The following is a 15314-nucleotide window of genomic DNA, read 5'->3' as shown; positions in this document are numbered from 1 at the left end:
GTGGACAACATGCAGGCTTGGTGCACCATGGCAAAGTGGTTGTAGCATATCTGGTGTGTTTTTAGTCCTGAGGAAGAGGCTACCTGGTTTGGTGAGGTTGTTGGCTGCTCTGACTCAGAAGCTGTGCTGGATGGCTGTGCAGAGGACCGTGCTGTAAGGTGACTGTATTTCAAGACGGCTCGGGCTCACCACAGCTGCAAGCTGCCACCTGTGCGCTCACACATGCATACACTGCCTGGGCTGGCAAACACTCCCAACTTCCATGCTCCAGGCCACCCAGGGCTGGGGTTGAGCATCTGAACCACCTGCAGAGGGGGGCTGAGTGCCTAAACCCCTTGCTACCTGGGGCTGACCATCAAATTGCCTGTGGCTGACAATCCTGCCAAGCTCCATGCACTGTGCAGCCTGCCTGTGGCTGGAGCTGCCTTTCCTTCAGAGATCCCTTCCCCAGTCTCCACACTATCTGCAACTGGGGCTGACACCCTCACCCCCTGAGATCTGCCCCAGCTTGGACTGACCCGTGAGCCCCACTACCAGCACCTTTCATCACTGCCTGCCCCAATGTGGCAGCACACCCAACTTCTTTGGTTAACTGGGCATTTGTTTTCTTCATTTTTTTCAACTGGTCAGTTGGGAAGAACCACTAAGAAAATGCCCTTTCTGTATTTTAAAAAAAAAAAAGCCAGGGCAAAACTTGTTAATGGGAGTGACCTGGCCAACATGGGAGGCATTGGTCGCCCTGACATGCTAGCCCAGATCAGGACTATGTAGCCACCACAGGACTATCCCAGGTGATTTCTGGTTCCCCTGCCTAGCTGTGGTCACTGTGCTTGGGACAAGGTGCTAGGGGGCCCCTGCCTCTGCTCTGCTCCCACCTTGTCCCCTCTCCTGGAAAGTGGGCCAGGGGATTACCTAGGGCTGGGGGTTATGTGCGGTGTTAGGAGCACCAGGGGATCGCTTCACAGAAAACAAGGACCCTCAGATTTCCTTAATTCTAGTTAGTCAGTTTTTAGGCCTGGCATGGTGGTTTCCTAACCATGAGTGCAGATACAGTTTCCAGGCTGACTTTGTGCTAGTGGTGTCAAATGTGGGTGCAGTGTACTACCTGTAGGGCTGTACCAAATTTATGGCCTTGTAATACATCATGAAGCATGAAATCTGGTCTCCACTGTGAAATCGTATCTTCTGTGAGTTTTATCCTATACTATACAAATATCCTGGGAAACACTAACATTTCTCAAACTGGGGCTCCTGAGCCAAAAGGGCACGGGGTATCACAAGGCTATTTTGGGAGTGGGTGCCAGTAAAGTTACCCTTACTTCTGGCAGCAGCACAGAAGCAAGGGTAGCAATATCATAACATGCCATCCTTGGTTCTGTGCTGCTGCTGGTGACTCTGCCTTCAGAGCTGGGCTCCCAGCCAGCAGCCACTACTTGCCAGACATCCAGGTCTGAAGAAGGTTAGAAGTCAGAGCTGTACTGCAAACCACTTTACAATAACCTTGCAAATCCCCACAACTCCTTTTTGGATCAGGACTCCTAAAATTACAACACTATGAAATTTCTGACTGAAATGGCTCAAATCATCAAAGTCACTATTTTTTAAATCCTGTGACTATGAAATTGACCAAAATGGGCAGCGACTGTAGGGGAGGCAACCCCTGCTGCTGCTGCCACCGTGTGCAACCCATGGCCGCAGATAAATCTCCCAACCTGACCTTGGCCCCAGGTAATTCCTGGCATGTTGCCTCTTCTGACAAGTGAATTTACATCCTGTGTAGAACTGTGCGATTGTCCAGTTTGAAGTAACACCGTATGATCTTTGTCAGCTGCTGTGTATTGCCTCAGAGTAACCTCCATGCGTCAGCTTTGCCTGACCACTCTCAGCTGCCTCCAGCCAAACTGGTGACACATTATGCTTTGGAGGAGGGTGGAGTTTGGAGAGGTTACTGGTTAGTTTGTGGGGGGTGTTCTTTGCTCTGGATCTAAATTACACAAACGCCCTCAAACTGTGGAGAGGAGCACCTTGTAAGTGTGTGTGTTGCTAGTTAAAATTATCATCATTCAGGAGATGCACATATGTACTTTAACTCTGCTTTTTTACATTTGCCATGGCTATAAAAAGAACACAAGAGTCTCTTGTTGATAATGGGCACTGCTGTTTCAGGGTATAATTCTTAATGCTGCTTGTAAAGTCTTTTGAAGGTTCTGTCAGGGCCCGCTGTTTCAATTGGTCCTGATGCACAGCACCATGAGTCGGCATACTGTGCCTTTGGACATACAAGGAGTGGTGTGAATTGAGTAAGAAGGCGGAGGAGGAGGAAAAGCACACACACACAATCCAGTTGGTTGTTAGTTTCTTTGCTCTTCTTTCAGCTGCCTTCAAAATATTTCTTGCCACCAAAGCCTTTGGTGCATTGTAAGGTCTGTGAGTACAAATTCTTAACCTTTTTACTTTGCAAAAGGAGAGGAAAAGATACATGCGTAATTGTTCAGCATTTGTCCAAACAGGGTCCCGATCCTGTACTGTGAGAGAACACATCTAGTATTCACACCCTACACACTACTCTACTCATCTTAGTACAAGGCATGCCAGTTGAGGTATCATTTGGAAACTCGTAACTTGCTGACCAGTAGCCTCCTGGTCCAATTATGAACGTAAGCCAAAGTCGTGACTGAAATGCGTTTCCCAGGTGAGTCTGTGGAGTAGCTAAACCAGTTTCTGTAAGACTGGGTAAACCCATGCCCCAGCCAGGTGCTAACAAACTACTGGGCTGTCAATTATCAACTAGATTCTTTGGCAAAAGATGAAGGGCAAAGACGTTAGCTTCTTACTTTGTGAGAATGCATTTTTCGTTGGTTGAATTTCTCTTGGGCCATTTCCAGATTGAGCCGTCATACAAATGAAGGCTGCAGTCCCACACTGAGGTCTGCACGGGTGTATACGTGTGCCTGTTTAGAACCCCATTGACATGATGTGGATCCTTGCAGGTGTGTAGGGTGCATCCAGGGCTGGACCTAAGGGGCCCAAGGCTGCCCTCCTCTGCAGGCCCTGCCTCCCTGCACTGTCCCATTCAACTCCCATTGCACCCCTTGTGTATGGGATCGAGGGGCCTAGTACGGGACAGCAACAAGGATCAATGTAAGATTTAAGTAACAATTTAAGATTAACCATAGTGAGGCAAGTGCCCTATGTGGTCTTACTTTGTAGGGTCAAATGTCAGTAGACAATAAACAGGCAACAGTGCACAAATGAGCTGCAGATTGGAGAAAGCACTTGAGCTGAAGTGGCATTCATTTGTACCACATGATGTTTTCTTTTGACCTTGACTTACAGATTTAGCATATCTGATCTCATTAATTCATTTAATAGAAAGATATCTGTAGCAGCTTCACAGTTAAGGTTGTGATGAGATTTGTAGTTTGATTTAACATCAAATCCTATGGTTATCAGTGAACAAGTACAGGTTTAGGCATACTAAAAATATTTGATGTTTGCATGGGATAGCTGACAGGGATGGAAACTAAACTGGTTTTAAAGGAATCATTGATTAAGCAGTGAATTTTCACATTAATTAGAAAATGTCCCTCAAAATTCTGAAAACTGTGGAGCAAAGTACAGCGTGAGCTGTGTGCTTGTGCAGCCACTCGGGTGGATTCAGATGCCACCAGCTGATTAGCAGAGCACCCACACTTAGGTTCTTTGTTTCTACTAGTGGTGCACATTTGCATATGCCTCGGTCCACATAAAAATTATTCTCCATGCAAGGATGGAAAAATTTGCACGTGCCTGGAAAATATTAGCGGGAACATTGAGTTAGTGTTGCAGTTTCAGGGTAACAGCACCACCCTCTCCTCCCTGTGGTCCAGTCCAGGAATGCCTTATCAGAATTCCAGCTGTCAGCTATCTCTCAGCTGGTGCCTTTGCCTCACTCCTTTCTCAAGAGGGTTTTAAGTCTCTTCACCTCCCTGTCTTAGAGCAAGTATCCCAGCAAGCCAGTCTGCTGAAAGACCAGTACCTGTGTGTGCTCTTTTTACAGCTGCCCGTAAGCTCTTTCTCAGCAAAATATTTATTTTAAAGACACCAATGATTCCCGTACACCTGCTAGAAGCTCAGCACTGGCCACCAATCAGTCTTATGGGTCTCTACTAAGCCAAAGACTTTTCCCCCCTTCTTTGAGAGCTGGGGACCCCCTGGGACAATCCTTCTGTTTGCTCAAAGAAAGTGAACATCCTGTATCATCTCAAGCTCCACTTTTTGTACCAAAAGCTCTTTCTTTAGCAGAGTTTCTGGAAAACTCAGTTTGACTCACTGCCCCAGCTGGGCTGATCCCCAGTTCTTTACAAGCCCCAGGGTACTACTTCCCTTCCCTAATGCTCATGTTTGTAGTGTCGGAACAGTGGTGGAAGTAACCCTCCCAACAGAAGCCATTGATAGACCTATCAATTTATGTGTTCTTTTTTGTACTCTGTTATAGTCTTGGCCTTCACATTATCCTCTGGCAAGGATTTCTATAGGCAGGCTGAGAGTTGCATGAAAAAAATACTTCCTTTTTTGTTTGTTTTAAACCTGCTGCCCATTAATTTCATTAGGTGATGGTTAGTTCTTGTGTTATAAGGAATAAATAACACTTCCTTGTTTACTTTCTCCACACACATCATAATTATATTTGAGAACAAGAAGTCCTGTGGCATCTTACAGACTAACAGTTATTTTGGAGCATAAGCTTTCGTGGGCCAAGACCCGCTTCATCAGATGACTAAGATCTGGGCCCACGAAGGCTTACGCTCCAAAATATGTTAATCTATAAGGTGCCCCAGGACTTCTTGTTCTCGAAGACACAGACTAACACAGCTACCTCTGATATTTATCATAATTCTACAGCTCTCTGTAACATCCCACTTAGTGATCTCTTTTTCTAGCTGAAAAGTCCCAGTCTTATGTACAGGAAACTCTTTCATAACCGGTGTTCTGTTATCCGGAACTCTCAGATAACGGGCATGTTAACCCTAAGTCCATTTTAGTTGTGTTTCCATTAAGTGCAGTGTAGTGAAAGTAAATACAAATACAGCAAGCTCACACCCCACCTCCTGCGCCCCCTGCCCTGAGCCCCCCACACCCCACCTCCTGCGCCCCCTGCCCTGAGTGCCCCCCCACACCCCACCTCCTGCAGCCCCCGCCATGAGCCCCCGCAGGCCCCGAGCAAGGCCGGGCACACCCAGTCCATCCCCCGGAAGCCGTTCCACCCCCTGCCCAGTTGTGTTGCGGCCCTTCTCAGGCCCTCTCCCAGCGCACAGGCCGGCGTTGCCGGGGCAGGACGCGTCCCCGGCCGCCTGGTGTTCGCGGGGGGGTGGGTCTCAGCCCCGGCGGCGGAACTGGCTCCCGGGGACCCCGGGCTGCCGCAGAGCCCCGGCGGGACCTGGCTTCGGCCTCCGCCAGGCCCGCCTCAGGCCCGGAGCGGGCCCCGCCGCCCTGGGCCGGCCCCCGCGGGAGGAGGGCGCGCTGCCGGCAGCGCCTCCTCCCTCCCTGCCGGGGGCAGTGTCCCGGCTGGGCCGCGCGGGCGGCTCGCGGCGGCCGGGCCGCGGCTCCGCGCGCAGCGACTCGAGGAAACGGAAGCGCCGGCTGCGATCGCCGCTGCAGCCCGGGCCCGCCGGCAGAGCCGCCCGCCCGCCGCGCCGTGAGTACCGGGCCGGGCTGGGGGAGCCGCTCGCCGGGCGATAGGACGTTCTCCCCCCGCCCGGCGGGGCCGGCTCAGGCCCCCTCTGACCCCCCGCCCGGCCGTGGGGCTCTGAACACCCCCGCAGGGCCGGACCCGCCGCCTCTCCCCGCAGGGCCGGGGGTTCCCCGCTTTCGCCAGGCTGCAGCTCCCCCCCGTGCCAGGGCTGCCCCTGCTCTCCCTCCAGCCGGTGCCGGCCAGGGCTGCCTGCGCTCCCTTCCTTGCGGGGCTGACACCTCCCGCCTCGCAGGGCCAGAGCCCCCCGTCCTGTGCCCGCCTAGCGCGGCAGCCCGCCACCGCCACCGCCCCGGTAGGGGGCTAGCGACAGCACCCCGCTGGGCGAGTGCTTGTCCCCCGCCCCCTTCCCTGGCCGGGCTGCGTGCACGGGACCACTGCCCTGCCCCTCCCCCGCAGCCAGTACCTCCACCCCCATCCAACACCCTCTGCAGGGACCCCACTCAGCCAGCGCTGCTCCCCAGGGCACCCTCTGCAGGGCCCCCACTCACCGCCAGTACTCCCCCCAGGGCACCCTCTGCAGGGCTGCACACTCACCGCCAGCACTCCCCCCAGGGCACCCTCTGCAGGGCTGCACACTCACCGCCAGCACTCCCCCCAGGGCACCCGCTGCAGGGCTGCACACTCACCGCCAGCACTCCCCCCAGGGCACCCTCTGCAGGGTTGCACACTCACCGCCAGCACTCCCCCCAGGGCACCCTCTGCAGGGCTGCACACTCACCGCCAGCACTCCCCCCAGGGCACCCGCTGCAGGGCTGCACACTCACCGCCAGCACTCCCCCCAGGGCACCCTCTGCAGGGCTGCACACTCACCGCCAGCACTCCCCCCAGGGCACCCGCTGCAGGGCTGCACACTCACCGCCAGCACTCCCCCCAGGGCACCCGCTGCAGGGCTGCACACTCACCGCCAGCACTCCCCCCAGGGCACCCTCTGCACGGCTGCACACTCACCGCCAGCACTCCCCCCCCAGGGCACCCTCTGCAGGGCTGCACACTCACCGCCCCCCCCCCGGGCACTCTCTGCAGGGCCCCCACTCACCGCCAGCACTCCCCCCCCTCCCGGGCATACTCTGCAGGGCCCCCACTCACCGCCAGCACTCCCCCCAGGGCACCCGCTGCAGGGCTGCACACTCACCGCCAGCACTCCCCCCAGGGCACCCTCTGCAGGGCTGCACACTCACCGCCAGCACTCCCCCCAGGGCACCCGCTGCAGGGCTGCACACTCACCGCCAGCACTCCCCCCAGGGCACCCGCTGCAGGGCTGCACACTCACCGCCAGCACTCCCCCCAGGGCACCCGCTGCAGGGCTGCACACTCACCGCCAGCACTCCCCCCAGGGCACCCTCTGCAGGGCTGCACACTCACCGCCAGCACTCCCCCCAGGGCACCCTCTGCAGGGCTGCACACTCACCGCCAGCACTCCCCCCAGGGCACCCGCTGCAGGGCTGCACACTCACCGCCAGCACTCCCCCCAGGGCACCCGCTGCAGGGCTGCACACTCACCGCCAGCACTCCCCCCAGGGCACCCTCTGCAGGGCTGCACACTCACCGCCAGCACTCCCCCCAGGGCACCCGCTGCAGGGCTGCACATTCACCGCCAGCACTCCCCCCAGGGCACCCGCTGCAGGGCTGCACGCTCACCGCCAGCACTCCCCCCAGGGCACCCGCTGCAGGGCTGCACACTCACCGCCAGCACTCCCCCCAGGGCACCCTCTGCACGGCTGCACACTCACCGCCAGCACTCCCCCCCCAGGGCACCCTCTGCAGGGCTGCACACTCACCGCCCCCCCCCCCGGGCACTCTCTGCAGGGCCCCCACTCACCGCCAGCACTCCCCCCCCCCCGGGCATACTCTGCAGGGCCCCCACTCACCGCCAGCACTCCCCCCAGGGCACCCGCTGCAGGGCTGCACACTCACCGCCAGCACTCCCCCTAGGGCACCCTCTGCAGGGCTGCACACTCACCGCCAGCACTCCCCCCAGGGCACCCGCTGCAGGGCTGCACACTCACCGCCAGCACTCCCCCCAGGGCACCCTCTGCAGGGCTGCACACTCACCGCCAGCACTCCCCCCAGGGCACCCTCTGCACGGCTGCACACTCACCGCCAGCACTCCCCCCCCAGGGCACCCTCTGCAGGGCTGCACACTCACCGCCCCCCCCCCGGGCACTCTCTGCAGGGCCCCCACTCACCGCCAGCACTCCCCCCCCCCCGGGCATACTCTGCAGGGCCCCCACTCACCGCCAGCACTCCCCCCCCAGGGCACCCTCTGCAGGGCTGCACACTCACCGCCAGCACTCCCCCCCCGGGCACCCGCTGCAGGGCCCCCACTCACTGCTAGCACTCCCCCCCCCCGGGCACCCTCTGCAGGGCCCCCACTCACCGCCAGCACTCCCCCCCAGGGCACCCTCTGCAGGGCCCCCACTCATAGCCAGCACTCCCCCCCAGGGCACCCTCTGCAGGGCTGCACACTCACCGCCAGCACTCCCCCCAGGGCACCCTCTGCAGGGCTGCACACTCACCGCGAGCACTCCCCCCCAGGGCACCCTCTGCAGGGCTGCACACTTATAGCCAGCACTCCCCCCCCGGGCACCCGCTGCAGGGCCCCCACTCACTGCTAGCACTCCCCCCCCCGGGCACCCTCTGCAGGGCCCCCACTCACCGCCAGCACTCCCCCCCGGGCACCCGCTGCAGGGCCCCCACTCACTGCTAGCACTCCCCCCAGGGCATCCTCTGCAGGGCCCCCACTCACCGCCAGCACTCCTCCCCAGGGCACCCTCTGTAGGGCTGCACACTCATAGCCAGCACTCCCCCCCCGGGCACCCACTGCAGGGCCCCCACTCACTGCTAGCACTCCCCCCCCAGGGCACCCGCTGCAGGGCCCCCACTCACTGCTAGCACTCCCCCCCCGGGCACCCGCTGCAGGGCCCCCACTCATAGCCAGCACTCCCCCCCCAGGGCATCCTCTGCAGGGCTGCACACTCACCGCCAGCACTCCCCCCCCACCCCGGGCACCCTCTGCAGGGCCCCCACTCACCGCCAGCACTCCCCCCCCAGGGAACCCTCTGCAGGGCCCCCACTCACCGCCAGCACTCCCCCCCAGGGCACCCTCTGCAGGGCTGCACACTCACAGCCAGCACTCCCCCCCAGGGCACCCTCTGCAGGGCCCCCACTCACAGCCAGCACTCCCCCCCAGGCACCCTCTGCAGGGCCCCCACTCATAGCCAGCATTCCCCCCCCGGGCACCCTCTGCAGGGCTGCACACTCACCGCCAGCACTCCTCCCCCAGGGCATCCTCTGCAGGGACCCCACTCATAGCCAGCATTGCCCCCCAGGGCACCCTCTGCAGGGCTGCACACTCACCGCCAGCACTCCCCCCCCAGGGAACCCTCTGCAGGGCCCCCACTCATAGCCAGCACTCCCCCCCCCCGGGCACCCTCTGCAGGGCCCCCATTCATAGCCAGCACTCCCCCCCAGGGCACCCTCTGCAGGGCTGCACACTCACTGCTAGCACTCCCCCCCCAGGGCACCCTCTGCAGGGCCCCCACTCACTGCTAGCACTCCCTGCCCCAGGCACCCGCTGCAGGGCCCCCACTCACCGCCAGCACTCCCCCCCCCCCCAGGGCACCCTCTGCAGGGCTGCACACTCACAGCTAGCACTCCCCCCGGGCACCCTCTGCAGGGCTGCACACTCACCGCCAGCACTCCCCCCCCAGGGCACCCTCTGCAGGGCTGCACACTCACAGCTAGCACTCCCCCCTGGGCACCCTCTGCAGGGCTGCACACTCACCGCCAGCACTCCCCCCCCAGGGCACCCTCTGCAGGGCTGCACACTCACCGCCAGCACTCCCCCCCAGGGCACCCTCTGCAGGGCCCTTGCTCATAGCCAGGGCACCCTCTGCAGGGCTGCACACTCATAGCCAGCACTCCCCCCTTGGCACCCTGAGCAGGGCTACACACGCACAGCCAGCACTACCCTCCTCCCCCCACCCCGGCACTCTGCAGAGCTACACACATAGCCAGTGCTGCCCCTCCACTGGCACCCTCTCAGGGCTAAACACACAGCCAGCACTTCTGCCAGAGCGCCCTTTGCAGGACTACCCACACAACCATCCCTCCCTCTTTTCCCCATTTGCACAACACATGCTTCCCCTTTCCCCATCATAGCCCCTCTGGCCTACCTCCCCTCAGGTGTGCGCACAATCCTTGTGCTGTTAACATACACACTTGCAAATCTACACACGCGTACAGCTCCTGTGTTCCTTTCCTAGTGGGGCTGGACAGCCCCCTCCCCGAGCGCCTCTTAACGTAAGGGCCTTATTTGCTAGACTCATACATAGCACCGAGAGACATAGCTACAGGTCCATGCGCACACATCCTGCTTGTTCACATCCTACTTGTGTCCTGCATGCATGCAGCCACTTCTGTCGTCTGCCAACCTACTGCTCGCATTCAGGCCCCTTTCCCAGATGGGTCATGCCAGTCAGGTCCTTCTGGCTTGGGATGTTCAGGGCATGTATGCACAGATAGCACTGCCGGGTGAGACAGGGTGTCTCAAGGCACAAAAGCAAAATGCAGTGGGGCTTGGACAGCGCCTCCTGCATGCGTGACCATCTGAGTCAAAACCCTCCAGACAGCCCAGTCAGGCCTGAGTAGCTTTTTTCCTAACTTCGCTCATGCTCCAGTTAACTCCAGGGATATTTAAAGTAGGGGGGGAGGCAGAGGGAATCTCAGGCCTTCCATTTAGTATCTCATATTGTCTAGAATTCCCAAAGCTGCTGGAGTTATCATGGCTTTTCTCTATGCTCCCCTTAATATACGGAAAGATTAAGGGTGGGGAGGGAAGTAATAAACAGTTGGCAAAATAATACTTCTAATGAGTTCTTACAGCTGTTCTTGTTCATCTGTCTCAAAGTGCTCTTTCTTCTGAGCAGCACTGCCTCCTTTTCCAAAAGAGGAAGCGATCCCTTTTGCTCCCCTTTCCCAGGCAACTTTAGGGCCAGCCAAACCTCAGAGCCCTGACTCTAACAGCCTGTTTGTTTCCAGCTGGTCGTGCTCCAGCTTCCTCTATAGCCACATCCTCTCTTGACTTCTAATGCCTCTGAATAGCTTGGAAGTTGTAGTTGTAATGAGAAAATGTTTTCCTAATTGGCTGTGTGGGCAGATGTATGGGTGTTCAGCAAGCTCTAAAACCTGACCTGCCTGACACTTGCACAGCTAAGCCACTCGAAAGGATGTTATTCATAAGATACTGTTCTGAGGTGCTTCGCAAGGTGGCACAAATTCCTCACCAGGTCTCTGCCCTCCATGCAGTTTGCAGTTATCCCATTAAGTGGGCTTAAGCCAGTGTTGTTTTGATGTCCAAAATGTATCTGAGAGGAGTTAAAGAGGGTGTGTGGGAGGGGCAGCCATGAGTGTCAGCTGTGTGAAAGGGGCTGATGACATTTGTAATTTAAATCGAGTTGTGCGTGGGCAGCCCCTCACCTATGTAAAATGCCGTTGTCTTCAACTGTATGTGGGTAGGCATTTTTCATGCTTATCTGCCTGTTAAAAGCTGCTGCTGCTGCTGCTGCTTTTTTGGGGTATGTCAAAAACACTTCTGAATTTTGGAAATCCACCCAGGTAGATGGAAGAAATAAGCAGGAGTAATTTTGTTGTGTATTTTGTAGTGTCCATTCAGCTTCTGATGAAAGTGTGCGGCCAGATTGCCGAAGTGCCATTAGGTTATGAGCAGAGCATTGCTTTGACCAGCCTAAGATTTTGGATACTCATCCAAACTTGCCTGGATTGCGATGGATGAGGGATTTCATTTGTACTGTCTATTTTGTACTCTGTAAATTGCAGGGAGAAACAGGGCAGAGATTCATTTGGAGAGGCCTAGTGGCTGGAACATGGTACTGGGACTCAACCAACTTGGATTTTATTGCCAGCCCTGCCTGTGGCTTGTTGTGTGACCTTAGGCAAGTTGTTTCCTCTCCCTGTGCCTCAGTTTCCCATACTGAAAATGGAGCTAATGGTACTAACCTCCTTTGTAAAGCACTTTGAAATCTGTGGCTGATGGGCTTTAGATAATGATTGTTTTGCAACGATGGGACTGAACTGGAATTTTTATCCAAATACGTCTTCCCCAGGCCTTTGAAATTCAGCTGTTTGCATTAGAATGGGCGGAGGTCCAGTTTACCCCCCAGCTGCTTTGGCTGGTCTCCAGTTGTACATTGCTGTGTGTGTTCGGCCCACTAGTGTGTGTGTATTTTAGATGAACACAACTGCCTGGGAGCATGGACCCATGGGGCTGGTATAACTGGGACTTGTAGCAACATGACGCTCATTTTCTAACAGAAAATGTTTTATTTTTGTTTTAGTGCCTGTGTAAAGTGTTGGACTGACACTCCTGTATGCGGGAGCCTTCTCTGTCCCTAGAACAGGTACATAACCCTTAATGGCAATATCATATTCCATACACTGCACCTTCCTCTGCACTGATGTAACTGCCTGTAGCAGTAAGCAAGCAATTCTGTTTCCATGCTGATAGCTTTCCGTCTCAGCAAACTGAACCTTAGCCCAGGGGCTCTGGGAAAACACAAAACAAGAGTCGGGCAAAAGCATATGCCTTTATAAATCCATTAGTCTCCAAGGTGCTACAGGACTCCTCATGTTTTTCAGCGATACAGACTAGCAGGGCTATCCCTCTGAGACTGAATAGGTTCATCGTTCCTGTTTACGAGTAGCCCCCTGTAAGTACACAAAGGCCCTGATTTAGGGTCAGGTGGCGCTATGCAAACGTTAACTTGAGCTCTTCCCTGAAGGGTTTACGACTGACCTTGAAAGTCTTATTACGTGAATGCCAGGAAGGTAAGGTGACCATCCGTCCTGTATTTGGGATGCCAAAAAGGCTTCTGGACTTCTTTTTTTTTTTTTTTTTAAAGTGATGAATTATCCTGTATTTGGGCCATCCCTCCTCCCCCCAGCACCCTTTCTGGGAAGCAGGGTGAGCGTGGTCAGCTGCCGCTTCCCCAGGGCTCCCAGGGAGGCTGGCAGCTGCCCCTTCTCAGGTCTCCTGGGGATCGCTGGAGGCTGCTGCTTCCCTGGGCTCCCAGGGATCACCACGGGCTTCAGCTTCCCAAGGGCTCTGGGGGAGGGCTGGCAGTTGAGGCTGCTCTGGGGGATGGCTAGTGGCTGCTGCTTTCCTGGGCTCCTCGGAAGCGCTGGTGGCTGGAGCTTCCCCAGGGCTCCAGGGGAGGGCAGGCAGCTGATGCTTTCTCAGGGGGCGCCAGCAGCTGCCACTGCCTTCCCAGCTCCCTGGGGCTTGGAGGAGCTGCCCCTCCCCTCATATCTCCCAGTCCTCTATTTGGGACAGGGAGGTATGGTCACCCTACAGGAAGAGGACACCATTAATAAAGTCATGTAGTCGCACAGGGCAGCTGTGCACAGCTTGGTTCCATATGCAGTATTTGAAAACTTTTCCCTTGACTGCTGCTTGACCTTAGTCGTTGTTGAATGTAATACAGGCTTATACTATGAAGGGAGGTATTATATGCAGGATAGTGGCAGAGAAAAGTAGTCATGCAAGAGTTAACCAAGGAATCATTCCTACCCCCTGCATTAAAATGGGACAAAGCAGCTATTTAACAGAAGTAGAAAACTTTATATAAAATGAATCTGCACAATTCTTAATCCCATTCCCACAGGTGTGGGCCTGAAGGATAGCAAGGTATTCTCCAAAATAAATCTCTCTTTCAAGCTTGGATTGAAATATCATTTTGCTTCTGTTGTTTTCACTGGGCGATTTCTTCTTTGGAGTCTGAAGTGACTTTCTGCTAGGACACTAGAAGGCAGCTGTATGAAATGTGCCTTGTATCCTCTTCTTCCAGAAACATGCAACATGGCAGCAGCCATGGAAACTGAACAGCTGGGTCTTGAAATCTTTGGAACGGCTGAGTGTGAGGAGCATGCTGAGGCAGAGGAGCAGCCAAAGCTGGAACCTTTCTACGTAGAGAGGTATTCCTGGAGTCAGCTTAAAAAACTACTCATGGACACTAGGAAATATCATGGCTACATGGTGGCCAAGGCTCCTCATGATTTCATGTTTGTGAAGAGAAATGACCCTGAAGGACCCTATTCTGACAGGATCTACTATCTTGGTAAGTTGCTAGCATGGCCCATATTTTGATTTAAACCCAGACAATCTCAGTGGTGGTTTTAGCATCCTTCCTGGCTACGTCTACACTAGCCCCAAACTTCGAAATGGCCACGCAAATGGCCATTTCGAAGTTTACTAATGAAGCGCTGAAATGCATATTCAGCGCTTCATTAGCATGCGGGCGGCCGCGGCACTTCGAAATGGACGCGCCTTGCCACTGCGCGGCTCGTCCCGACGGGGCTCCTTTTCGAAAGGACCTCGCCTACTTCAAAGTCCCCTTATTCCCGAGCTCATGGGAGTAAGGGGACTTCGAGGTAGGTGGGGTCCTTTCGAAAAGGAGCCCCGTCGGAACGAGCCACGCGGTGGCGAGGCGCGTCCATTTCGAAGTGCCACGGCCGCCCGCATGCTAATGAAGCGCTGAATATGCATTTCAGCGCTTCATTAGTAAACTTCGAAATGGCCATTTGCGTGGCCATTTCGAAGTTTGGGGCTAGTGTAGACACGGCCCCTGTGAATAAGACTTCTCAAGCAGCTAAATCAGAAGGGCTCATTATGGGCTTGATGCTGGAATTACTGGTCAGACTAAATGATCGTCCTGATCCCTTCAGGCCTTACAATGTGTTGGGGAAAAATCTCCTGAAAGAAAGTGGGGAGAGTGCCAGAAATGTCTTCGCTTGGGACTCTGAGAACTGGGCAAAGAATTAGAAAGTGTTCTTTAGTGAAAACTCTGCTCTAACTGGAGGGGTGAAGTAGCTGCCTGTGGATGTGTTTCTGCGCTGGTGTCTCTCGTTGTTGTGGATTTGAGTCAGTTCAAAATCACCTTGATTTTGTCACCCAGATATTGGTAAAACTTGATCTGTGAGGGGAGGGGAGAGAGCGTATCTGCATATTTGCCTTCTAAAAAGAGAAATTGTAAGCATAATTTTCAGATACATCAGTGCTTTTGGTGCGTGTTTTCCAGGGGCACTGTAGCTAGCTGGGAGGATAAGCAGAAATGGGGGCACGTATATCGATGGAAACGCAGGCTTTGTTTTTCCTGTAATTATCTTTGGCTTTTCTAGTGAATGAATGTGTTCAGATGGTTATTCTTGGCCTCTTCTTCACTTCTGACTCATTTTTACTAATTGTGGTTCACTTGAACTCAGTAAGTGTAGCTTTCTAAGTCAATGCTGTGCCAATTCCAATACTTCCCAGTGGTTTTGTAATGCGGAAGGTGCTGTGGCTGATGGGGGAGGGGCGTAGCAGGTTTTGCGGCATCTGAATGTTGCTGTGCAAAAGCCACAGTAGTAAACATGAAAAACGGGCAGAGACGAAGCCCTGTTCCGAGAACCAGGAGCCAGAGCTGAAATCTGACTCCAGTGCTTGCTTCTTGGGAAAGTCTACATGGGTATAAAAACCATCCGGGGGCCTGGGTCAGCTGACTTGAGCGTTGTGTAAATATTCACG

General features: G+C 55.5%; 1 protein-coding gene across 4 annotated transcripts in view; it reads left to right on the top strand.

The window, feature by feature from the left end:
- Window positions 1–15314, top strand: part of DPP8 (dipeptidyl peptidase 8) — a 58154-nt gene that overhangs the window by 590 nt on the left and 42250 nt on the right. For 2 of the 4 annotated variants that reach the window (XM_075006419.1, XM_075006422.1), the window contains exon 2: window positions 13600–13869. In XM_075006419.1, coding sequence (XP_074862520.1) covers window positions 13600–13869 — 270 coding nt within the window. Of the gene's footprint in view, window positions 1–5423; window positions 5678–12090; window positions 12154–13599; window positions 13870–15314 lie in introns of those variants that run through there. The other 2 variants (XM_075006420.1, XM_075006421.1) reach the window with 2 other exon arrangements.

The sequence above is a fragment of the Carettochelys insculpta genome, chromosome 12 (genome assembly GCF_033958435.1).
Source record: "Carettochelys insculpta isolate YL-2023 chromosome 12, ASM3395843v1, whole genome shotgun sequence".
Classification (NCBI taxonomy): domain Eukaryota; kingdom Metazoa; phylum Chordata; order Testudines; family Carettochelyidae; genus Carettochelys; species Carettochelys insculpta.
The sequence above is the reverse complement of the archived record's forward strand: the minus strand, read 5'-3'. Positions and strand labels throughout refer to the sequence as shown.